The 25589-nt window shown below is 30.9% G+C and overlaps 2 protein-coding genes across 2 annotated transcripts; both read right to left on the reverse strand.

Moving 5' to 3' along the window:
* Positions 1-4859: 4859 nt before the first annotated feature.
* VNE69_10038 (endonuclease) lies at positions 4860-7577 on the reverse strand (the record flags this gene model as incomplete). Its single annotated transcript, XM_065474759.1, has 2 exons — positions 4860-6771; positions 6802-7577. The coding sequence occupies 2 exons, from the start codon at positions 7575-7577 to the stop codon at positions 4860-4862; spliced, it is 2688 nt and encodes an 895-aa protein (XP_065330831.1).
* A 42-nt stretch (positions 7578-7619) lies between these two features.
* Positions 7620-7871, reverse strand: VNE69_10039 (uncharacterized protein; the record flags this gene model as incomplete). The annotated part of the gene is made up of 1 exon (XM_065474760.1): positions 7620-7871. The coding sequence occupies one exon, from the start codon at positions 7869-7871 to the stop codon at positions 7620-7622; it is 252 nt and encodes an 83-aa protein (XP_065330832.1).
* Between the last annotated feature and the right edge of the window lie 17718 nt (positions 7872-25589).

The raw sequence follows: 25589 nt of genomic DNA on the forward strand, positions 1-25589 counted from the left end.
GGGAAATTGACATCTCATAAAACCTATTAAAATAACACATGTAGTATATGTAAGTAGAACGTGAACTTTTTTATTCTAATTAAAACCTTTATTACATACATGATTTAAATTTTTCTAAAGGGTATCTACCTGCATATATATATAATAGTCCATAATAAAACACGAAAAAATCAAGAAAAATATACATAAATATTAGTGCAGTGAAATTAATTGTATTGAAATAATAGAAATTTCTATATGGTAACAAATAATATATAAGTATTTTTATGTATTTAAAACATTCAATTATATAATTATTGCCGTATCAACACATAGAATAAATAGATTTTGAATTAAACAAATCAGAATATAATTTGTGTATAAATCAATAACAAAAAATTTTTTAATTTTTAGATGAATTCTTATTATTGAAATACATCGAGGTACATTGAAAGAATATAATCGTGGATAAAACAACCAATGCCCTATTGGAAAATAATACTGTATAAAAATGCAACTTTTAATATAATATAAAACGAAATTTATATATCATGAAGATTTTATATCTTATACATTTAATACGAGAGAGCGATTTTATAAATGTATCGAGAATAAACACAATTTCTATTAAGAATAATAGCAAAATCTCTAAGTACGTATGTATGAATTTTACATTGAAATTATCTAAAAATTAGGCGCTACTTAAAAATTCGCACCCCTAAAAAAAATTACATTGACCAATTAAATTTATATAAAAAAAAATATTTTTAACCCTTAAAATTATATTTAAAACAATATTTTTATGAAAATATGAATTTACAAAAGTTAAAATATTTAAAAAAACAGTTATAACATATTATAAGTTCAAAAATTTAATTACTTTAACATAGAAAAAATATCAATTATTTTTACGAAGGCTAATTTGATTGTTAATGGTTTTGAATATTCTATATTTTCTTTTTTCCATTTAAACTCATCTAACCAACATTTAATTCTTATTTTATTTATTCCTCCACGCTTTCTATAATCATGCTTAAGATGCGACCACATATTTTCTACATAATTTGTATTTTGTCCTTCTTCATTACAAAATCCCATAGAGTGATTTACCACACTATGGTGAGAACCAAATTCACTTATAGCACGTGGATAGGATGGATAACCATCAGTTACTATATCCGTGCCTACTTTTACATATTTTTTTAATACTAGTAAAATCGTTTCCCATTTTCTATTGGGTATTAGTTCCACAAAAAACTCTCTACAATTTCCTTCCAATACACCTCCTATTATCCACTGAATTCCAGGTTCAGAATCCAATCGACTAGACGGATTCGATACTATAATTCCATTACAAATAGCTGTTTCGTCTATTTGTATCCTCTGACCAACTCCACCTATCGTTGTAACAACAGTAGAACACTTGGAAATTGTTTCCATTATTATTTCTTTTACAGAAATATATGTTGGTTCAGAAGTTTCACACATGTTGATGGCCTGAAAATTAGTATATGACAGACACCAACAATAAATGCAACGAAGAATTTTTTTAAATTCAATATCTAAAGATTCAAATTTAGAACCTTTATTTAATGAACATCTTCGTTTACAAATTTTTTTGCTACATTTGTACCCCTTTCCTTGAGAAAACAAAGATATGTTTTGAATAAACATAATTCCTTTGCACTGATCATTAGTACAGGGAATACAAGGATATAACAGTTGTTCTTCAATCCGTAGTCGATTGCCCTGTCATTATCAGTGAAAATAGGATTGTATGGATTGAATTGAAGCATTTCATCCATCATCATGTTCATTATAAGGGATAGATAAAATAAAAAAATTTCACGTTCAAAATACCATTACTTAAAAATTCGCACCCCCCGGAAAAAAAATCCTTTAAAATTTGATTTTATCTCATTTTATACCAAATAATTTTTTTTCAGTGAACGTATTTTTTAGGGGGGTGCGAATTTTTAAGTAGCGCCAAAAATTATATTTTTCATACAAAAATGTAGATATTATCGTAGCCAATCAAATACTGATCAATCATATTCTCACAAATTGGCAGATTTAATTGGCTACAAAAAGTATTTAAAAAAATTTTAAAAAGAGGGCATGGAAAATAAGAATAAAGAAATTGACATATTTCAATTAATAACATCTTATAAAGTCAAGATACTTATATTATATAATTATATAATTTTTTGCATAATTTAATGAGAATTTTTAAAAAAATAAGCTTGAATAAGAATTGTCATATTTATAAAAATTATGTTATGTCGAAGTAACATCCAGATGATCACGCTACAAAGCATTTCTTCGGACTAGTGCAGGTTAGGATACGAAGCTGATGATGAAAGGACTATGGAGACGAGAAGCAACCTACAAACAGGAGACGTAACGCGGAACCTATCCTTGTTAAACTATAAATATAAATTACAATAAGCATTCCCTAATTAGATTTATTTATTTTTATGTCGAAATATAACTATATCCCAACGAAATCTTATGGTAGTATAACATAGAATTTTGCGACCCAATATAGGATATTATAAAATTAGTTATAACATCTTGATCTTAAGATATCTTATGATTTTACGAAATTAAAATTACTTTTAATAAAGAATAGTTTTAGAAAAACTTACTTCTAATATATGATAATATTGGCAAACCTGTTCATGAGATGTTAAGACCACCTTCAATTAAAACGAAATATATGTATATATATCTGATTGTTATGTTAGTATTTTTTTTTGGAGAAAATATTTTATATCTGATCGTATAATATATACTCGTTAAATCAGTAGTAGTTCAAAAAAGTAAAAAAGGACTCAACATTTTAAACTAATATTTTTTTGTATATCTTTTATATAGAAACCTCATTAATAACAATTTCTAATATATATATAAAGTACTTTTTTGTTTAATATTTTGTTTTCGATATTTCTAAAATTTATTCCTTTTAAATCTGTTTTAAACTAAAAGCAAATTGAGAATTAGGAATATTTAAAAATACATCCTAATTAAAAATATTCATTGTTTATAATATAGTGTTATAACACTAAATATGATAACGTTTTGAATTTTAACATTTATTTATATCAGTATATGGAGGGACACAAAAAATTTTAGCATTCTAAAAGTTTTCCTAAATTATCTATTTAAATTCTCATAATCATAAATAATAAAACTAGAATAATCATCAAAATATTCTTGTTTACACATATCACACAATTCATCAGACTGATGCTCTATGAATAATATTAGTAAGTAAAATTATTTAAATAGTCGAAATGTCTAAAATTGCCCTTTATTCACCGTAAAACTGTTTCTAAATAGTCTATATTTATAATTTGATCTTAATTCTAATATCCCTTTGAATAATTGAATTATTTATTCAGATAATGGTAAACTTATATCTATAGAAGTTTTCGCATACATTCATCACAATGATTATGTAAGAATCATACTTATGTTTGATTGGCAATAATAAGGTATAAATGCGATCATTAAAATCATTATTTTCTACGGACTAGAAATATATGACCGAAGAAACCTTATGTTTATCAATCGATAGATTATATGACTAAATTTGGGTAAAGCTAATGTAGCGGAAGAGCTTCTATTATAATTATAGTAAAAAGCTGCAATTACAATTCTTGTGACAGTCCGTGTTTTTTCACTGTTAATATAATTTTTTTTATTTTATGCTCATGATCTTATTTATCAGCAAATGATTATTATACAATTTAATACTTCGGAAATTTGAGTATACAACTGTATTCCAACTTTTCAACTTCTCGCGACACGTGGGATGCGCAAGCGCTATAAGGTCTTGTCCATTGAAGTTGGTATAACTAACGGTACTCAAATTTCTGAAGTATATAATTCGTATAATAATCATCATATATATAAAAGAATTTTATTTAATTTTTTACCCCTCTTTTTTATGGTTTTGTAAAATCCAAACTTCTTATTACAGCTTATTATGTTATTGTATTGTCAAATTTAAACTCAATGCTTAAATTTGATAATTGTAAGTGCGTATACTATTTATTAATGCATTTTTATTCTATTTATTATTTTTGTAAAACTCAGTTCCAAAATATCGTCAGAATCGTTTTTTAGAATTTATTTAACCCTTCTAGAAAAAATTCAAAAAAACATATACCAAAAATAAGTTGAATATAAGTGTTAACAATTTAGCTTATAAGTTCCCAAAATTATCTCATTATAATTATAAAATGTTTTTAGCTCAACTTTACTCCTTATATGTTACTAAAAAGTATTTTTCAAAATCATGTTTTCTCCTTTTTAAATTCAGTTATCCCAAAAATGGAAACTCAACAAAATTCAAGGATCAAAGACATATTATCAAACTAAACATTTAGATCCCGTTTTCAAAACGGGAAAGCATACGCTAGTTTGCTGATAAAAAAAGATCATGAGCATAAAATATAAAGATTATTACACTAGCAGAAAAAAAATTGACTGTCTTGGATTAGATATTGTATAATACTCTATTCTTAAAAATACTATATATTCCGCAAATTTTCATTGTCATAAAAACTTAACTTATCTCTTTTATGCACCAACCCAATCTTTGATTTATCATTGCCCATAAACAAAAAAATTTTATTTAATATTTTAGGAGGGAAATTTAAAATAAACAAAAATTGAAAAGAGCGTAGATTTTGAATTTAAAGGATTTTAAAGCAAAAATAAAACAAATTTTTGTCATAAATTAGTTGAAAAATATACAATCAAAAACTAAACAAAAACGTTAATTAATCTTTGTTCAATGTATTTATTTATCATAATGAGGGGTCAAAATATCTAAATATATAACATCCCCCCTCCAGACGGTTAGTCTCACTTTACTCCCACCTCTCTATACCTTTTAAATCATAATGCCTCTTTTTAATTATCCTTCCGTTTTCAAGCCTAACAATATACGAGTCACTAGGGCATACTTCCAATATCATTCCCAAATCAACAAATCTTCCTTTCATATACTTGGTCTGACCTCCTAAATTTTCTTTTTTCGCAACACGGACAATCTGATTTCTATAAAACTTTTCTCTTTTCCTTGCAACAAATCTCTTCGCGTATGTTCCTTCAGGTCCGTTTTCAATCATTATCTTTCCCGTTGTACCTTGAACAGCCTCTACCGGTGTATATTTTATTCCACTATGGTAACTTAAATTATAAATCTCAATGCTCTTCATAACTCTTTCCTCGAATGTTTTACCTTCAATTTTGGCTATACTCTTCCTCAACGTTCCAATAACCCTCTCCACTCTTCCATTGCTCCTATGAGCTTCTATGCTTACTTTCCTGTGCTCAATACTTAGATCTTTACATAGTTGTCTAAACCCTTCGTTAACGAACTCCTTACCATTGTCCGTAATTATTTCTTCGGGCTTCTTCCCCTGGACACACATTTCTTTAACCCATTCAACAATCTTCTCACCTGTCTTAGCGTCAATTACTCTGTCCCAAACTCTTCTCGTAAAATAGTCGATAGCTACAACAATGTATTTTTTTTCTTCTCTATACTCAATCAAATCAAATGCTACCTTTTCTAAATATCGGCTTGTTGCTACAAAAACACATCCCCCGGATTTCTTTCTATTATTAATCTGACACACCTCACATTTACTAAGTTCGGCTTCTATATCTTTTTTCATCCCCGGCCAATAATATTTGCTTTTCATCTCGTAATACACACTTATCATGCTTCTATGTCCTTTCAATTCATGATATTTCTCTATCAATTTGGGCCTGTCTTTTTCTTCAGGGATATCCGCCATTTTATTATTATCAAATTTCCGATAATTCAAGCCATTCTCTACGATTACATGTTTCTTCCACTTACCTATCTGTTGCTTAATTGCACGTTCTTCCATCTGTTTCTTCTTACTATCTTCTTCCGTATATATGCGGCCGATTGAATCTGCAACAACCATTATCTCCGGTTTTCTGCATTCTATCGTAAAGTCAAAATCTTGTATCTTCTCTATCCACCTATTGATCCTATCATTATTAAAATTTGCCTTGTTCCTAATTTCACTCAAGGCTTTATGGTCTGTCTCAATCTTAAATTTTCTTCCTCTGAGTTCGTATTCAAACTTTTTAATTCCCCAGAATACTGCGTACATTTCCTTTTCTGTTATCGCGTATCTACTTTCCGTTGGCGTAAACTTTTTTGAAGCCCACTGTACCGGAACCCACTCATTTAATCCGTTTCTCTGCAATAACACAGCTCCCATGCCAACGTTGCTCGCATCTTTTCGCTGCAAAAATTCTTTACTATAATCAGCTATCTTTAAACTTTTTAAATTTCTTAAACATTCTTTCAAACTTTCAAACTCTTTTTGCATTTCCTCCGCCCACTCGAAGTTATTCCCATTTCCCTTAAGCGCATTTGTTAAATGGTATGTCAACTTAGCGTAATCTTTAATAAAACTTCTAAACCATCCAGTTAATCCCAAAAATCTTCTTAATTCTGATACATTTGCTGGTGCTGGGTATTCTAACGCTTCATTCTTTTTAATTTCGCACGCCTGAGAATCCTCTCCATTCAGTGTCACCCCTAATAGCTTTACTTCCTTTTTACAGAATTGTATCTTGCTGATATTTATTTTCATATTATTTTTCTTAAATCGTTTTAGAACTTCTTTTAGCAGCTCATCGTGCTTTCTTTTCGTTTTTGCGTGAATTACTACATCATCCATATACACCTCTGCTCCTCCTCCTAACAGGTCGTCAAAAATCGTATTCATTGTCCTTTGTCATATTTGGGGCGAGTTCTTAAACCCTATTACCATACTATTCCACTCGTAAACTCTCCCATTGAATTCAAAAGCTGTTTTATGCTTATCCTCTTCGCAAATCCCAATGTGGTAAAAACTGTCTTTAATATGTATCACAGTAAAAAACCTTGATCCCTGCGTTCCCCGCGTTACATCTCCAATTCGTGCCAATTCATACGGATCCTTATCAACTATATCATTTAAAGCCATTAAGTTACTTACCAGTCTTATCTTCCCATTTGGCTTCCTAAGCGCCCTTACTGGATTCCGCCATTCCGATACTGATCTTCTAATTATTTTCCTTCTTTCTAAACTCTTAATATGTTCTACAGTATCCGCAATAAGCGCTTGTTCAACCATTTGTCCTTTCTTCTTTACGACTTTTCCCTCTTCGGTTTTAATTCGGCATTTATCCAACTTACAATATTTAATTTCCTCCTCTTCGTCCGAAAATACCTCATGATACTTCCGTCTCAATCCATCTAATTCCATATATTCAACTCTCTCACCTATAATTTCCCTGCTTCTCTTCTCTCTCTGCTCTTTTTTACACTTCTTATAATTATCTTCACTTAAACATTCTTCATGATCCATCGCTGATCTTTTAAAAACTAAATACTTGGAATCACCTTTATTAAACCTATTATATTTACAATTTCTACTAATATGTCCTATTCTGCCACACTCATAACATCTAAAAAGCTTTCTCTTAAATCCAGTTCTTTCTGCACTTTCCGCTTCCATGGCCTTCTTAACTGTTTCCGTAATCATCAATGTCATGTTCCTTATCTCTTATTCTCTTCTCATTTCCATTTTCTTCCTTTATTTCTCTTCAATCAACTTTTTTCTTATTTCTTCAACTCCTCCTTCAATCGGAACATTCAAAACAAAAAAATTTTTCAAATCTTCACTTCCTCTTCTGTAGACTTCTCTCTTCCATAATACTTCTTCAATTTCCTCTAATCTTAACTCATACATTATCCTCTCAAACTCACTATGATTTCTGAACTCTTGTCCACAGTCAACTCTTGTCAACTCATCATTAGGTTGGGCCCCCATGTATTTATTTATCATAATGAGGGGTCAAAATATCTATATATATATATACCTTCAATGATCTTTATTTAAAATTTATCACTTATTTTTCAATGTCTACAGAGTAACAACTCAATTAAAAAGATGACCAGATGGTTTTTTTTTAAAAAAATACGACCTTTAAATTTTTTAAATTCTCTGGCATTTTTGAAGAAATTCAAAATTTAATTAAATTTTTGCTAAAAATCAATCGTAATGTCAAAATAATAGTTACAGTTGAAAATTTTAAAAGTTTAGGAATTCATTTTTTCTAAACTATATTATTATTGTGTACATATATATATATATATATATATATATATATTAATATTTTAAGATCTTATTTGCATTCTGCAGAAATTTAAACATTTCTGGAAGCATACATTCAGTCGGCGCTAGGGCCTATTCCCAGTTAATGAACATAAAAAAGACGGCATTTCCCGGGAATAGGCCCTAAACTGGGAAATTTTTGCAACCCCTAAAAAATGAATAATTGTGAAGAAGAACCAAAAAATTCGAGATTTGTCATTTTTTCTTCAAATAAAGCAGCCATGCCTTTATTCAAAGGCATGGCTTACTCGAAGAATTTAAAACATGCTCGAAATGTTATGAGAGCATGGTTTTGGAACATGATATTTTTTATTCGAACGTTTTCGATTCAGATCTACTAACTTATTTTGTAGAAAATCCAAATCAGTTTTTGAGGGGCTAAAAGTTTCAAGTCCAAAGATAGACACAAGCGAATACTTATTTATAATATATTCATGGCTGGAAAAAAATTATGAATATAATATTAATAAAAATACTTCGGTTTTTTTAAATACTATAAAAAGAATTAAAAGGAATATTATAGAAGTAATAACTGGAGATAAAAGAATACATGGGAGAAATTGGGGCCAGAGCACCCAATACAAGTGGATTAGAGTGTTATAATAAAAGGAAAACTTATTAAGTCACCATCTGAAATGTATGATTCAATTAGTAAAGCTACTTTGATAATTGGCGCAGTAGAAAAAAACTAGAAAACTAGTTCTTAAAGTTTTACCAAATAGAAAAAAAAGAACTTTCTTCGACTTTTTTTCTGAAAATATTAGTCCTATGTCTGTAATAAAAAAAGATGGGCACAGATTCTACCCATACGCTGTTGCTGGGATTAGCGGAGTACATAAAATCGTGAACCATGAGGAAGGATTCACCAATGCTGATGGAGACCACACTAATTTAATAGAATGTGAGCGGTCTCATTTCAAAACGGACATCAAAACGAGGAAAGAATTACCAGGTTATTCAATGCCAGGGTATATAGAAGAATATTTTGGAGGGGAATAAATTTAAATTTCATGATTCCAAAGCCTATAAAGACGCCTTTTTAACTCTCTTAAAACTTTTAATTCGAAATAAATGTCACCGTTCGGACTGGACGCCGGGGAAAATGCTTACTTGAGAAGGGTAAAAATTTAAAAAAAATATCCGTTCGGACTGGACGCCGGGAAAAATGCTTACTTAAGAAGGGTAAAAAATTAAAAAAAATTGGTGTTTATTTTTTATTTGTTTTTAAAATTATTTTAAAAATAAGGGCATGAAAACAAAATTGAATAACAATGAAAGACAAGAAGTTTTTGTCTTTTTACAGACTGGTGTTGTTCCAACAAGGTTGGTAACAAAACAAGAAAGAGATGCTTTCAAAAAAAAGCACAAAAATTTATCCTTTTTGAGGATGTAATTGACGGCATCACAGAGCTCACGGTGAGATTTAAAGTAGGTCTATATAGATCATTAAGATTCTTTACCACCAACGAGCAACGATTCAAAATCGATTATATAAAATTGATCCACGTCTCAAATAAGCATGCGGGACTGGACAGATTGTTTCCATTATTGCAAACAAAAGTCTACGACGCTTCACAAAAAGATATCCAGAGGGTCTTGAATAGCTGTGATATATGTCAATCAAAGAGAAATCTAGTAACTAGACCAGTTATTAGACCAATTGTAGCAAAGTATCCAAGGGAAAGATATGTTGCAGACTTGATTGATCTCCGGCTATATCACGAACTCAATGAAGGATATAAATGGTTATTGAATATTGTAGATTCATTTACCAAATTTTGTTGGACGGTACCACTGTTTGACAAAACAGGTATAAGTGTGGGGAATGCCTTTGAAACATTGTTTAGAACATTTGGTTCTTGTTATATACTTCATACTGATAACGGCAGAGAATTTGTAAATCAAACATTCGTCGATTTATGTCAGAAATATGAAATAAGACACGTAAGGGGGAGAGCTAGATGTCCATGGATACAAGGACAGATAGAAAAATGCAATCAAACAATAAAGTGGATGATTGCATCTACTCTCAGGACAAAAAATATTTTGGGGCAATGGACCAAGGTAAGAGAAGAAGTTACCTGGTCATATAATTATTTAAGACACTCTACTACGAGACAAACACCATTCTCTTTAATGTTTGGTAGACCCATTAGGGACATAATGGACGAGTCTAGAATCACGGGCATTCTAGATTCGATCAATAGCGAAAATCATGAACAAGAGTTAGAGGAAGAAGAAATAGCTGAGGAAAGTTTATCAGATGTTCTAGATGGCAATACAAATGAAGAAATACAGCAACTCTATGCTCTTAATAACACAAACCTTTTTTTAAATGAAATTTATCATGATACAGCTAGAATTCATACACAAACTGCTGCAGATAGAATGGTACAAAGAAGTATGTGGAGAAATGATTTCTTAGAATTTAAAATAGGAGATAGAGTCCTTATAAGACCTTACTTGGACAACAACGTAAATACCCGAAGACATTCTCTTTATGAACATTTAGATGCTGAAGTCTATATTGTAACAGACATAATTCAATTTAATAAAGTAAAATTATGCAAAGAAGATGATAATGGCATTATAATAGAAGAAATAAGTACTAGAGATCTAAGGTTGCTTGGTAATGAATAAAGTACTAAAAATTTTGTTTATTTTATTTTTCTCCCTTTTTCATTATTCCCTCCCATTATTATAAAAAAAAAAACAAAAATTCCCCCCTCAAAAAATCAGAAGAAATTTGAGCTGTCTTAAAGACGAACATTTATTTGTTCTTATTTTCTGGTTCGCCCCTGACTGAAGAGATTTTTTTTTTAATTTTTTACCCCCGGCGTCCAGTCCGAACGGGCGTCCGGTCTGAACGGTGACAATAAATAATTGAGATTTCTTTTTTTTTCTATAATTTTTTGTTTAAAGGGTCCCCCCCCTTTAAACAAAAAAAATACCCGGGAATAGGCCCTAGAGCCATTCAGTCTAATGTGATGAAGAAAACTCCAGAGTCCATCTCTTTGGAACGACGAACAAGATACGATAAAGATTATGCAGAAGAAGAAGTAACTAGAGCTGTAAGCGCACTAGCAAATATGGCGACTGTTAAAGAAGTGGTGTCAGCAAAGGAGAATGAAGCTAAAAATTTGGAGTTGAAAAACATAAATAATTCCACAGAAACCAAAGTCTATGAAGAGCCGAATCTAGTGAGCGATACCGAGGGAAACTGTGCTAATCTAACTTTAATGATAAATTAACTTAATAAATCTTCTATATGTTGTCAACACTTCACAAAAAATTGCCGTACTTACGAATGTAGTAACGACCATGCAACTTTCGTTTAATTGTGTGACCCAACTTGACGGAGCTATGGCAGTCTGGTGGCCAAAAATCCCTTAAAAGGAATTTTTAAAAAAATCACCCCAAAAATGAAAAGTCAAGAGGAAAAACTTTTTGAAATTTTTAAAATATATTGAAAAAACAAGCAAATCATGTATAAAATGTGGTTCTATAAGTAAAAAATATTATGAAAATGTTATTTTTCGATGTACTTGGTCTAAATGTAGAAGTAAATGGTCTTTATTAAAAAACACTCCATTCTACAATAACAAGCTTGGAATTAATACTATGTTATAATTATTAAATCATGGTCTGTTAATGTAAAGTATAAAGCTTTTGCGGAATTTCTTGGAATTACCATTAAAAGTGTAAGAAAAATCATTTCTTTAACAGTAAATTCCATCGAAAATTCTGTTTACGTTGAAACAGGTATAAATGGAGGACCTGGGATTGTTGTGGAAATAGATGAAAGTAAGTTTGGTAAATTAAAATACCATAGAGGCCATGGGTAGAAGGAGTTTGGATTTTCGGAATGGTAGAAAGAACACCTCAAAGGAAAATTGTGTTTGTTCCTGTTGATAATAGAAGAGCAACTACACTAGAAGAACTTTTAAAAAAAATATGTTCACCCAGAATCTATCATACATAGTGATTGCTTCTCTTCATATTCTAGGTTGTGTTCAATTTTTCAACAACATAAGACGGTTAATCATTCAAAAGAATTTGTTAATAAAAATAAATATGCCATACTAATACTATCGAAGGTAATTGGAGCGCTGTTAAAAGTGAAACTTCCATAAGGCATAGAACAAAAAAATTAATAAAGAGTTCTTTGTTAAGATTTATGCTTAGAAGAAATTTTGAAGGGAATTTGTTTGATAAAATTATTAAAATGATTTTTAAGTTTTTATTTTTTTCATCTTGACTTTTCATTTTTGGGGTGATTTTTTTAAAAATTCCTTTTAAGGGATTTTTGGCCACCAGATTGCCCTTTAACCCAACTTGACATGTTATCCGAAACAATTGACTTTTTTTTGACTTCTTTCCATGTGTTGTAGTAATGTACATCACAGTATCTAAGAAAAACAAAATCTCAAGAAAAAATATTAGTTAAATCACATAAATATGTTTGGTACATGACCGTTTGGAACCCGCTTTGGGAAAATGAACCCGCTTTGAAAATAAACACGCTTTGAAAAATTCAAAAAAAGGGAAAAATAAAAAAAAGTTATAAAAAAAGGACTTGATGATTTATTTTAAATAATGACAGAAGACAATTTATCCGTTAATTTTTGTGAATTTGAAAAGCCTAGTGAAACTGTAAAAGGTACTCATAGTGTTCTTCTTTGTTTATGTTAAGATCAAATATCTCTTATAGGAATGAGCCGAAACCAACTAAATTATATAATATTGTGACTCAGAATCGCTAGAGGTTACTGCATTTATGGAGTGATTCTTAGTACTGTGCTCCACCCCTTTGCTTAGCTAATGTGACATCATATGCTACCCATTGATTAGAGATCATATAGAAACAGGTTATACATTTTCTTGTATCACCTCAAAGAAAAAGCAGTATTCTACTAGTTACAGAAACGAGCAAGGCGCACACCAATGCAGCATCAAATGTTTCCAAAATAAACTTTTCTTTGTATTCCATGCATAAATACATTACATCACTAAAAACCTCATCTGCCTCAACAAACATTGTTTTTGCCAATTTTGCCATTTTTTTAAAGGGGGTCCTTTAAAATTTCAAGGCGGGTTCATTTCCCCAATGCGGGTTCATTTTCCCAAAGCGGGTTCCAAACGGTCATGTACCATATGTTTTTATTATTTTGTAGTCTGAATTATTAAAAGAATGTAGTTCATATATAGTTGTAGCAGATCAAATACATATTAATCATATTCTTACAAATGACAGTTTTAACTTGTTGAAAAAATTATTTAAAAAAATTTATTTTAGAGGGTATGGAAAATAAGAATAACAAAATTGCCAGATATAATAGAGAGATTGAAATAAGAAGCCATTAAATCTTAAAATATGCGTAACATATGAAAGTATTTTGTATATATAATATAGGATATATACTCGTTTTGCCGTGTAAAATGTATTTTATTTTTTTAGTTTACTAAGTATATATATTAGAAAGGTATATTCGGATCAAAGAAAATCTTATATAATTTTATTTTATATAAGAAAGCATAAAACTAACATTGTAAATTGTTCTATTATTTGATTCATTCAGATTAATGATCTTTTAATCTGACTAATATGAAATGTTTTTTTATGCATAGAAAGAAAACAAAAATAAAAGAAAGTTGAACTATAATTGGTTTTCTCAAAGGATAACCAAAAATTAAAATAAGTGTGCTTGGCAGAATAGTTGCACCTTGATTTGGGACATCGAAGGTCCAAAGTTCGATTACCGGTGGGAATAAATTTAAATTTATTCTAAGTTAAAGATATCTACTCGCAGACATTCAGACGTCACTAAATTTAATGTCACAGTCCGGAGCGGACGCAGGGGGTAAAAAATCAAAAAAAAATCACTTAATGAGGGGCGAACCAGAAAATAAGAACAAATAAATGTTCGATTTTAGTGACTGCCCAATTTTTTTCTCGATTTTTTAGGGGTTATTTTTGTTTTATTTTTATAATAATGGGAGGGAATAATGAAAAAAGGAGAAAAATAAAATAAACCAAATTTTGAGTACCTTATTCATTTCCATGCAACCTGAGATCTCTAATACAATTTCTTTTATAATAATTCCCTTATCATCTTCTCTACATAATTAGACTTTATAAAATTGTATTATGTCTGTTACAACATAGACATCTGCATCTAAATGTTGGCGCTACTTCATTTTCTTGCCCCTAAAAAAAACATTAATAAAAAGATACAAAATCGTGTTATTTTTCAAATCTAAACATTTTTTCGAGGGGGGCAAGAAAATGAAGCTAAGGTATTTTTTGTCGATTTGAGAATTTTAAAATGCCTCCTGCAGATTCCTCAATTAAGGGGTTAAAAAATTAATTTTTTGAAAAACCCTTAATGAGGAATCTGCAGGAGGCTATTCGAGAGCTAAATATCTGCGAAGATGCGTGCTTTAGGAACAATGAAGCAGCAATTGATTTTTTTTAGATAATGGTCTTCTAAAAAGATTGATTGCTTGCAGACATTGTTCGACATCAAAACGAACTGTTCTTATGAACATTAGTGGATGTTCCGGCTACATTGACGGTAAAGCTTATCGTTGTGTTATTAAAAAAGTGTAGTTCGAAGAGCCCATTTAAAAATGGTACGATGTTTAAAGGAATAAACGTTCCATTTCACAAAATCCTTAGAGCATTCTATTGCTGGATATTTAATTATACTACTTACCAAGCAATAGATCTGTGCAAAATATGTGAAAATTCGGTTAAGTTCTCGACTTACCCCCCCCCCCCCCACCCCTAAAAAAAATAAAAAAAAATAAAAAAAAATATAAAAAAATAAAAAATAAAAAAAAATAAAAAAAGGGAAAAAATAAAAAAAATAAAAAAACGTTTAATTCTCGACTTAACCCCCCCCCCCCCAAAAAAAAAAAAAACAAAAAAAATTATTCCACAATTGTAAAGTCTATTACAGGAATAATATCATAAGTTACAATACTAAAATTACCTATTTGAAAAAATTTTAACATTTTATCTAATAGAGTTTCACGATATATTAATTTGAATCTATTAATGTAAATCTTTCTTACAAGATTCATAATAGTACCATGACTAGTTCCGCCTTTTCTTAGTTCTCTTTTAATAACCGACCACATTCCCTCTATAGTCTGAGTATGCGCACCAGTTATATTATCAACAAAATTTTGGCTGTGATTCACAGTCAAATGAAGATACTCATATTCTACACAGATTGTTTGAATATCACTATATCCACGCCAACAATCTGTCACAATTGTGGTCCCCGGAGCAATTTTTCTTGTAATTAATTCAACAAGAGTAGCTCTTGTTCTATTTTCTACGATCTCAAAGAAAAAAGAATTTGCATCCCCTCTCACAACGCCTCCAACTGCCCATACTTGATATTGAAGAACCCTTCCCGCATGGTTTTTACTTTTTACAAGTAAAGTTTCATCAATTTCAACAATACAACCGACGCCGCCAATCGTTTGATTGTTTATATATGTTGAATAAGAGACGTACACGGCGTTATTAAAACGCGTAAACCATCTTGATACCGTACATTTACCTATATCAAGTTCTAACGTGGCGGCCAAATTACTTGAACCCTTTACCCATTCGCAAAGCAATATTAAAAGATTCTCAATAGGCAATTTTGAGTTCTTAAAAACGCTTTGTTTCATTATGGTTCCTTTGTTAGAACATTTTTTACCATCACGTCTTGAATAACAACGATAGTTTTCAGTGTTGGTCCGATTTTGAGTCATTGGTATATTGCATTTATTGCACATAGGGACCCTCAAAATGATTTTTGCAATTAAAAATTGCATTAACTCATTTTTTTTATAGATGAGTTTTCTAAATTCTTTAATTCTCATTATGGGTCAAATTTTTTATTTTTTTTATTTTTTCCCCTTTTTTTTATTTTTCCCCTTTTTTTATTTTTTTTTATTTTTTTTAGGGGTGGGGGGGGGGGGGTAAGTCGAGAACTTAACCGAAAATTCATATTTTAAAATCAAGGATAAAGTGATGAAAATAATTGCTTCTAAAAGCGATGATAGCTACCAAATTCAAGGAACTTCTGTTCGTGTACAATTTGATGAAACCACCATATGCAACGGGTTAATTGTATCTAATCCTTCTTCAACTTTGGATTCCATGCCTGGAATTCAATAGATTATAGGCGGCATAGTAGAAGGTAATTGTAGAGAATTTGTTCTTGAATTGCTACCTAATCGACAATCTAGTACTATTGAAGACTTTTTTAGACGCAGAGTAAAACTTGGCTCTATTATAATTACTGATGAACACCCTTCATATCCATCAGCCTCTAGAAATTTTGGCAGTGAACATTACATAGTAAATCATTCGCTTGGATTTATAAATGCAGAAGGAGACCACACAAATAATATAGAAAATTGGCGGTCCCATTTTAAGAATGAGTATAGATCGAGAAGTGGACTTAAAAGGCATAGGATTAATTTAATTCTAAAATAATTTGCTTGGAAAAAAAGAAATATCAATCATTCTAATAATGATGATCATAGATGTGCCTATATAAAAATTTTAGAACTTTGTAGGTTTGAATAAATAAAATTTCTTCTAAATAATTTTTTTTTCTAGGGGGGGCAAGAAAATGAAGTAGCGCGCCAATTACTAGTTTGATTATCTTGCATTCATGATAATTAAAATATTCTCAATATCTTGATTCGCACGCTCCACAATGCCTTGAGACTGGCTGTGGCGTGGCTTCCCATGCACAATTTTTAATTCAGGCCACAAACCTTTAAAATCATCAATGACGTGGTTAACAAATTCTCGAAAATTGTCCGATTTCAAAATAGATGTGCCCCAAATAGTAAAAAAAATTTAAAGGAGTTGATCAGCAACTTCATATGCTGTCTTATTTTTAAGGGATCTAATAATGATAAACTTTGTTAAGTGGTCCTGGTATACCAATATAAATTTATAATTATCAACTAGCTGTGATTTTAAGTCAATTAAATCTACTTGACATCTTGAATTAAAATGAGAAAACACCATTGGATTAACCACCAAGCCTTTCTTTTCATTCGCCCTTTTTTTAAGGCACACTTCACAATTATTTAAAAATATTTGAATATCTTGTGCTGTTATATTTTTAAAGCGAAGGTTAAGCTCCTTTTTCATTCTGTCTCGTCCTCCATGTCCAATTGATAAATGAGTTTCATATAAAACTTCAAACAATTCTTCAACAGTAACATAATACAGCACTTTTTCATCTGCTATTGGTGCAATTAGTTTATCCACATTACTCACATACACTGTATCATAATGTTTTAGTAACCAGAAGTGACGATTTTCTTTTTTCTGTGCTGATTTAGCGGATTTAACATCACTTATTAGTTGAGCATATCTTTCCGTATTCATACGAAAGCCGTTAGCTTTTTGTGGAGTATTGTTAATGTGCTGGTAGAATTTATCTTTCATTGGTTGTTTATCCATTTTATTTTTAGGGTAAAATAATTAAAAATTATTAATTTCTATGGACACATATAATTTAAATAACTCACTTACCATCCAACAATCAGCCAGTGTGTACTCTCTCAAACTGCACAGATAGAGCAACATTCAACAGCACACAGTGCATCACGAATAAAGAGGTTAGGTTTAAGGTTTCCTAGCAAATTTAACGATTTAACCTACGGATTTAACATACAACACTTTGACTAGAGGGAGCTCGTGAATGTATACATTCACTAGGTAATGTGTTCATTTCAGTTACAATGAATACTTTAACTACAAATCTTAGTGAATGTATACATTCACTAGGTAATGTATACATTGCCTGGAATGTACGTTTTGACTGTAACATATATACAAGAATGAGATGGAAAATGGCAAATTTCATAAATGCTTTAAAAACAAAAAAAGATACTCAAGTTTCACTTATATAACAATAATGTGTATTTATATGCATTTTCGGCTGTTCTTAATTTTTTCATATTTTTCAAGATTTGTCTTTTTATTGTATCTCTATTTATATATACAAGAATGAGATGGAAAATGGCAAATTTCATAAATGCTTTTAAAACAAAAAAAGATACTCAAGTTTCACTAATATAACAATAATGTGTATTTATATGGATTTTCGGCGCAACGGCCCGAGCCCGGACTTTTTTTCTCTCTAAGTGTCCCCCTTATAGAGAAGCGAAAAAAAATAATAATTGTCAAGCGCCCAGGGCGCACGTGCGCCCAGCGCGCACAAAAACGAAGTTTTTGCCGGGTTCGAGCGCAGTGAGAACAATTTTTTTTTTCCGAAGGAAAATTAAGGAATAAAAAATAATAGATTTGTTTTACTTTAAAAAGATAATTAAATTGTTTAGATTTACAGAAGTTTTTTTTTGCATGGGAATATTTTTGATATTGGAATCTTTTTAAACTCAAGATAATATGTTGGGTTCGGGAATCCTTATAAGTAAAAGTACTGACAAAATATATAAACTAATTTTTTATTTTTTTAATCAAATTTAAATCTACTATAACTTCATTTCCTTCTAAATTTAACTTTACTCGATTGTTAGATAAAATTTCTATTACTATAGACTCTTTATGATAGAAAGATTCAAGTTTTTTTTTCTTAGTTTTTTTATTATTATCAAAATCTTTTTTCAATAAAACAGTATCACCTACTTCAAAATCATAAATAGAATTGTGTACCGCGCGTCTATCCATTCGTGCAAAGTATTTTTTTTGGTAACTCGAAAATACACAGTCTTCTTTAGATTTTTCTTCCTTTTTAACACAATCGATTTCATTATCAACAGACACAGGACATATTTCTCTATCTAACTCTAAAGACACTTTATTCTCAGGTTCTAAATTTTTACGAACTACTGTGTTGTAACCAGCTCTGTTAAACATTTTCTCAAATGGAGTAAAAGAACTCGCAGAATGAACTGCTTGATTATAAACACTAGTAACCTTTTTTAGACAATCAATCCACCTTTCACTTCGTTCTGATGTTTCTTCGTCCATTAATTTTTTTGATAATAACCTTGTGATTGTTTGGTTAAACCGTTCCACCTGACCCTGTGTCTGTGGATGTCTAGGTCTCCCTTTTATTAGAAGGATTTTATATTTTGATGCAAGATCATACATCAATTTGTTCCTAAACTCCTTACCATTATCACTTTGAATGATCCCAGGTACACCATAATATTCAAATAAATCCTCCAAACACTCTATAACACACTCAGCTGTCTTACCTTTTAATGGATATGTTCTGGCAAATTTTGAATATACATCCAAAATAGATAATATCCAGCAATACCCATCGTTAAACTCCTTGTATGATCTCATATCAATAAGATCTATCATTAGGCGTTCCCATGGAAATTCTGCTGTAATATGTTTCATTTTTTCCTTTGTCTTCAAAGGCTGACATTGAGCGCAAATTTTACATTCACGTACAACATCACGTATCAATTCCCTTGGGATTGAAAAATATAAACATTTACTTTTTAGGTATAGGGCATTCTGACCTAAATGCCCATCTACGTGAAGTTTTTGCATTTCTAACTTCATCGCACAAATATCCGTTTGTGCAAAAACCTTTAAATGTAGATTGTCGATACCTCTTAAGTAAAGATGATTATCTACAATTGTAAAGTGTTCAGCCTTTTTCCTTAATCTCGCCAAAGAAAACCTCGAAATATCTTTTACGACTTTGTTTTCTACAATAATATCTAGAATATTTTTATATTCTTCCGAGTTTTTCACAGGTAAGACCATTTGAGGGATGTTATGAAATATTTTTTAAAATGGTGTTGTTTTTAACTTATTTATATTTTTAAGGTTTTTTTATAACTGAGTTTAGCTCAGCGGTCAGAAATTCTGAAACGAACTGGTCAAATTTTAAGAGGAAGGGTTCGATCCCCGCGCGAGCCATTTTTCATAAGCACCCTTAAAAAAATGAAAAATGGCTCAAAAAGCGGGAATTGGGCCGTGTGCGGGCTGGGCGCACGTGCGCCCCGCGCGCGCGACATTTAATATCAAATCAGATCTCACTACAGCAGGTCTCAAAGAGTTTGAAACACTTTCTGAGTATAACAGTTGGAATGACACACAAAGCGGTCAAATTTACCATAGTCTAATCTATGATTCTACTTATAAGGATAAACTTACTAGGAACAGTTACAAGGAACTGAGAAAAGAACTTCTAGACATCCTGTATCCAAAGACCCAACATAGGATTCTCCCGCAAAAAATTGACAATATCAGGCAAACTGATCATTTTTTCATTAACGAGTATATGGAAACAATTTCTAAAGGATTTGAAGGCCACATTCATGTCAACGATCTTTCAAGAAAGGAAGTGGAAAGAAAACAAGAAGAAATATTTTTAAAGGTTTGGAAGATATACCACCATCAAGATTACCGATCTAAGGCATCCCACGTGTCAAACATATCATCTTGACATTTCTTGATTTGTTTACCCCGTAAACAAACGATAAAAATTATAAAAGAAAATTCCATACATAGGGTATGGAAGATAAACAGAATAAAACCATTAAGTTTAACTTATCTTTAATAGAGTTGTATCTCAGAAGGAGATACGACACGAGCAAATCCTTAAAACGGCTCCATTCAAAGAAATTATTCAATTTTTAATAGAAGTTGAAGAAAGCATATTATCCCAGTCCGCAGAGACTAAACAAGGCATAATAACCCAAACTACGGGCGCGAACAAGACTAAATACGCCTTTACAAATAAGAAGTGGTGTAAATACCATCACTCGAAGTTCCACAACACTAAAGATTGTTCCCTTAATAAAACCTCACAATCAGAAGAATGTAAAAACATGATTATCACTGAACTTAAAGTCGACAATCACGAAGGGATAAAAATCCAAGAGGATTAAATGGGACTAACTTACAGTTATTTGTTGACACGGGTGCATCTTGCAATTATATTCACGAAAAACTGTTAAAATCCTTAAAGCTGAAAACTATTGAAACTAAATCTCTAACTATGATATTTGGAAGTGGTACTAAAGAAACCTCTAGTCGAGCCGTCGAAACTAAAATACGTAGTAAGAATAAAGACTATGCTATCACATTTTATGTGTTACAGCGCATACCAGAAGATATTATCTTGGGATATTAATTTTTATATGCTAACGAAGCAGTAGTAAACTTAAATAAAAGAATGATTACCTTAGGAAATGGAAATACTATCTCATTTATTGGGGTTGAAGTTACATCTGAGGAAATTCTTGATGAAATATTATCTGAAAGGATTGCTTACCCATACTCTTAGAAGATAAAAAACTATTAAAAATCTTTAAGCAGTATTTTAAATTCAATGACCAATTTAGCCACATCAAAAATTTCTAAATATCGTTCCAACTTAAATCAGATATTCCAAGTTCGAGGACAAGGCACACTCTGTCCCAGGAAAGTTTTTGTCAGCAGCAAAAGAGGAAATCTAAAGACTGGTCAACAACGACATTATTGAACCGTGCACCTCCAACATATCAAGCCCTGCATTTTTTATCAGTAAGAAGAACGGCAAGTTACGTCTTGTGGTAGATTATAGAACGGTCAACACATACGTTGAAGATGATTTATATGTTATACCTTTGATAGATGAAAGCTTCCGATTGATGCAAGGTTGCAAGATTTTCAGCCAAATCGATTTACGCAATGGTTTTAACCAATTGCTCTTAAATAAAAATAGCGGGAACATAACGTCTTTCACTCTTCTCGGTCGGCAATGGCGATATAAAAGAGTGCCTTTTGGGATCAAGCCAGGTCCAAAATTTTTTCAATGACACATCTCAGAAATCTTAAGCCATATAGACAATTGCTTTGTCTATATAGATGACATAATCCTGTACTCCAAAAGCAGGGAAGAGCACAACATCCTACTCAATAGAGTACTTGAAACACTGTACTAATATACAGTCAAGATCAATTTCGATAAGTCGAAATTCTGCACCTCTGAGCTCGTTATATTTGGTTCCAGAATCGATAAAAATGGGATATCACCAGTCATCGATAATCTCGCGGCTAAAATTCTACAAATAGATATGAAATCAAAACGAAGCGTTCAACAGCTTATAAGAACATTAACTGGTATCGGAAATTTGTTCCTCGTATATCAACACGTATTTCGGAATTAACAGAATTGCAAAAAAAGAGAAAAATATTATAAGTTACCAGAAGCTACAAAAACAGAGATTAACGCTATCATTGAAGAGCTTAAAGTAGTCGAGCTAGGATTCCCAGATTATAGAAAGAAATTTACACTTCAAACAGACGCTTCAGAAAAAGGAATAGGTAGCGTACTTCTACAAGAAGACATAATCATAGGTTATTATAGCAAGAAACTGACAGGCTCTGAACTTAATTACACTATAGTCGAAAAAGAGTATCTAGATATTCTTTTCTTCGCAATTCATTATGATAGCATCATTCAGGGATGTTATGTAGAGATACATACTGACAGTAACAACTGTTCGTTTGAAAATAAAAGCCTAGCCACGAGGATTAACAGATGGAAACTGATCATGAATAAATTTAATCATAAGATCTTCCATATCAAAGGTTTTATTTATGAGATTCTTCTCCTCCACTTCCTTACTCATCTTCAAAATTGGGGTAATAAAAATATAAAAATATCAACATCCCTCCGATTAAAGAATGGGGTCATCAATGACAAGTTTGAGTTGAGATATATGCCTTTTAAACTTTCTTTTACCGGTGTCTATCATGTACGTATTACCCTCTAAACATTCATGAATTTTACCCCTTAATTTAAATCTAGGTTGTCCCTTCTTTATTATTCCTTCTTCTTTGATAATTACTATATCGCCCATATTTAATTTAATTTCTTTTGGTTTCCTCATTTGGGCTGTATTATATGCAACAATATTCTTAATTTGTGCATTTTTTAATTCATCCGTATTTTCTAACGAGAAAGCTTCATTTGGGGTCATCCTCGTAGCCGAATGATAGCTATTATTGTATATATCTATTCCTCTGTCAACCTTTTTAGTAAGTAATTTTTCCTTTTTATTTTTATAAATTAAATCTTGTAAAGTACGATTAAACCTTTCTACACGCCCATTTGACTGGTGATGGAAAGATGTGGTATAATGTAATTCTATTTTATTTGCTTGGCAAAACATTTTTACCTTACTACTGAGATTTTCTTTCGATTGATCCAGGATCAATGTCTTCAAAGGCATAGATGAACTTATTTCTTTTAGAAAGTTAACTACATTTTCATCTTTTCTCTTATTTATCACTTTGGCAAATCCTTTTCTCGTAAAATAATCAATCCTAGTTATAATGTATTGTGTTTTATTGAACCTATTATATCTATAGCAATTTTTTCTCCCTTTGCATACGAGGTAACAAATATGTGTTGTTTAGATTTTTTAGAATTGTACTCGTTGCATGTTTCACACGAATCTATAATTTTTCTAATCAATTTTTGTGAATTTTTTATATTAATACCTCTTTTATACATCTCATATTTTACTAATTGTATCCCACGGTAAAGTAACTCATTATGAATTTCTCGAATCATCTGAAGCATTTTCTTTTCGTCTATTTCTTCACATTGATTTATCGATCCTTCGTGTAAATTTAATCGCTTGTCGTTTGTTGCTAATCCAGAATTTCGACTTAGGCAATCCACGTGAGGAATTTCTTTACCTCGTCTATATCTAATTCTAAAATTAAACAATGACATTCTATCTAGCCATCTTTGTATTCTCAGAGACTTAATTTGACCCTTATTTAAAGCTTCTAACGCTTTATGATCTGTGATAATTTCAAAATGTGTACCGTATAAAAAATATCGAAAGTGTTCCATTGCCCATAACATGGCCAGACATTCCTTTTCGCTGATACTATATTTAATCTCATGTTCTAATAACCTTCTCGATGCAAATGTAAAGGGTTTTTCATCTCCATCAAAAATTTGCGAGAGTATTGCAGCTATACCTTCATTTGAAGCATCGGTCTCTAGTTTAAATTCTTTTGACCAATCTGGCTGAAATATTCCTACCGTATTAATAAAAATTCTTTTAACTTCTTTAAAAGCGTTTTCTTCTATATACGCCCATGTGAATTATTTCTTATTTTTCAATAATTCATACAAAGGACCACATACAATTGAACAGTTTTTAATGAATTTTCTATAATAGTTTATGGCACCTAAAAATTCTTGAACCTGTTTTTTGTCCTTAGGTGGTTTTAAATCCTCAATAGCTTGCATCTTATCTATGAGCGGAATAATGATGTTGTGTTTAATTTTGTATCCCAGGAATATAACTTCGGATTGTCTAAATACACACTTTTCCTCATTGATTTTGAGACCATTTTCTAGTAAAAGTTTTCGAATTCTATTATACAGTCCTTTTCATTTTTATAGACACCTCGTTTCATTTTTATAGAACCCTCATTTCATTATTATAGACACCTTGTTTCATTTTTATAGAACCCTCATTTCATTATAGACACCTTGTTTCATTTTTATAGACACCTTGTTCTAAAATTTATTTTACTTTCCTTTAAAATTTTTAAACCTTAAAATATGAGAAACCTAAATGTCAGAGAAGAACTTGAGGAATATCGTACAGAAGAATCATTTGTCGAGATAGAAGATGAAACGCAGTCTTCTGCCCCAAGAAAAACTAGGAAAATGGTTACCAGGTCGATAATCGAAAGTTTTCTTTCGTTACTTGACACTGGTATGAAACTTATTGATATGGAAGTTGCTTTAAATCTCAGTAAGTCTAGCGTCAAACGCCTATATAAAAGATATATTACAGGAGAATTTACCAATCTTTCAACTTTTAAAACGGCAGGACAAAAAAAGAGTGAATCTTTAAAAAATATTTCTATGGTTTCAAATATTATTGCATCGGAAATAGCCCCGAATCCTTGTCTAGGTCTTTATAATTTATCCGATAAATTGCAAAATGTAAATTGTACGGGACATTACTCTAAGTCAACTGTTTGCAGACTTGTTAAAAAATTGGGGTATAGTTCTAAAACCCCGACCTTGATTTCACTAAATAGAAACAGTCCTCAGAACAAGCTGTTAAGGTCTCAATATGCGAGAGTAATAGATACCATATCGAATGATAATTTAATATTTCTCGATGAAACTGGTTTAAATCTGCACCTTAACAATATTTTGGTTATTCTTTAAGAAATACTAAGTGTTGTGTAACGGTCCCGAATTCGAAAGGGACTAATGTTTCTTTAATGTGTGCTATAAGCGTTAATGGATTATATGCGCATAAAACCAAAGTCGGAAGTTTTAAATCTGCAGATTTTGTCGAATTCATTAACAATAATTTACCTATATGTGAGCAAGAGGA

The sequence above is a fragment of the Vairimorpha necatrix genome, chromosome 10 (genome assembly GCF_036630325.1).
Source record: "Vairimorpha necatrix chromosome 10, complete sequence".
NCBI classification, from domain to species: Eukaryota; Fungi; Microsporidia; family Nosematidae; genus Vairimorpha; species Vairimorpha necatrix.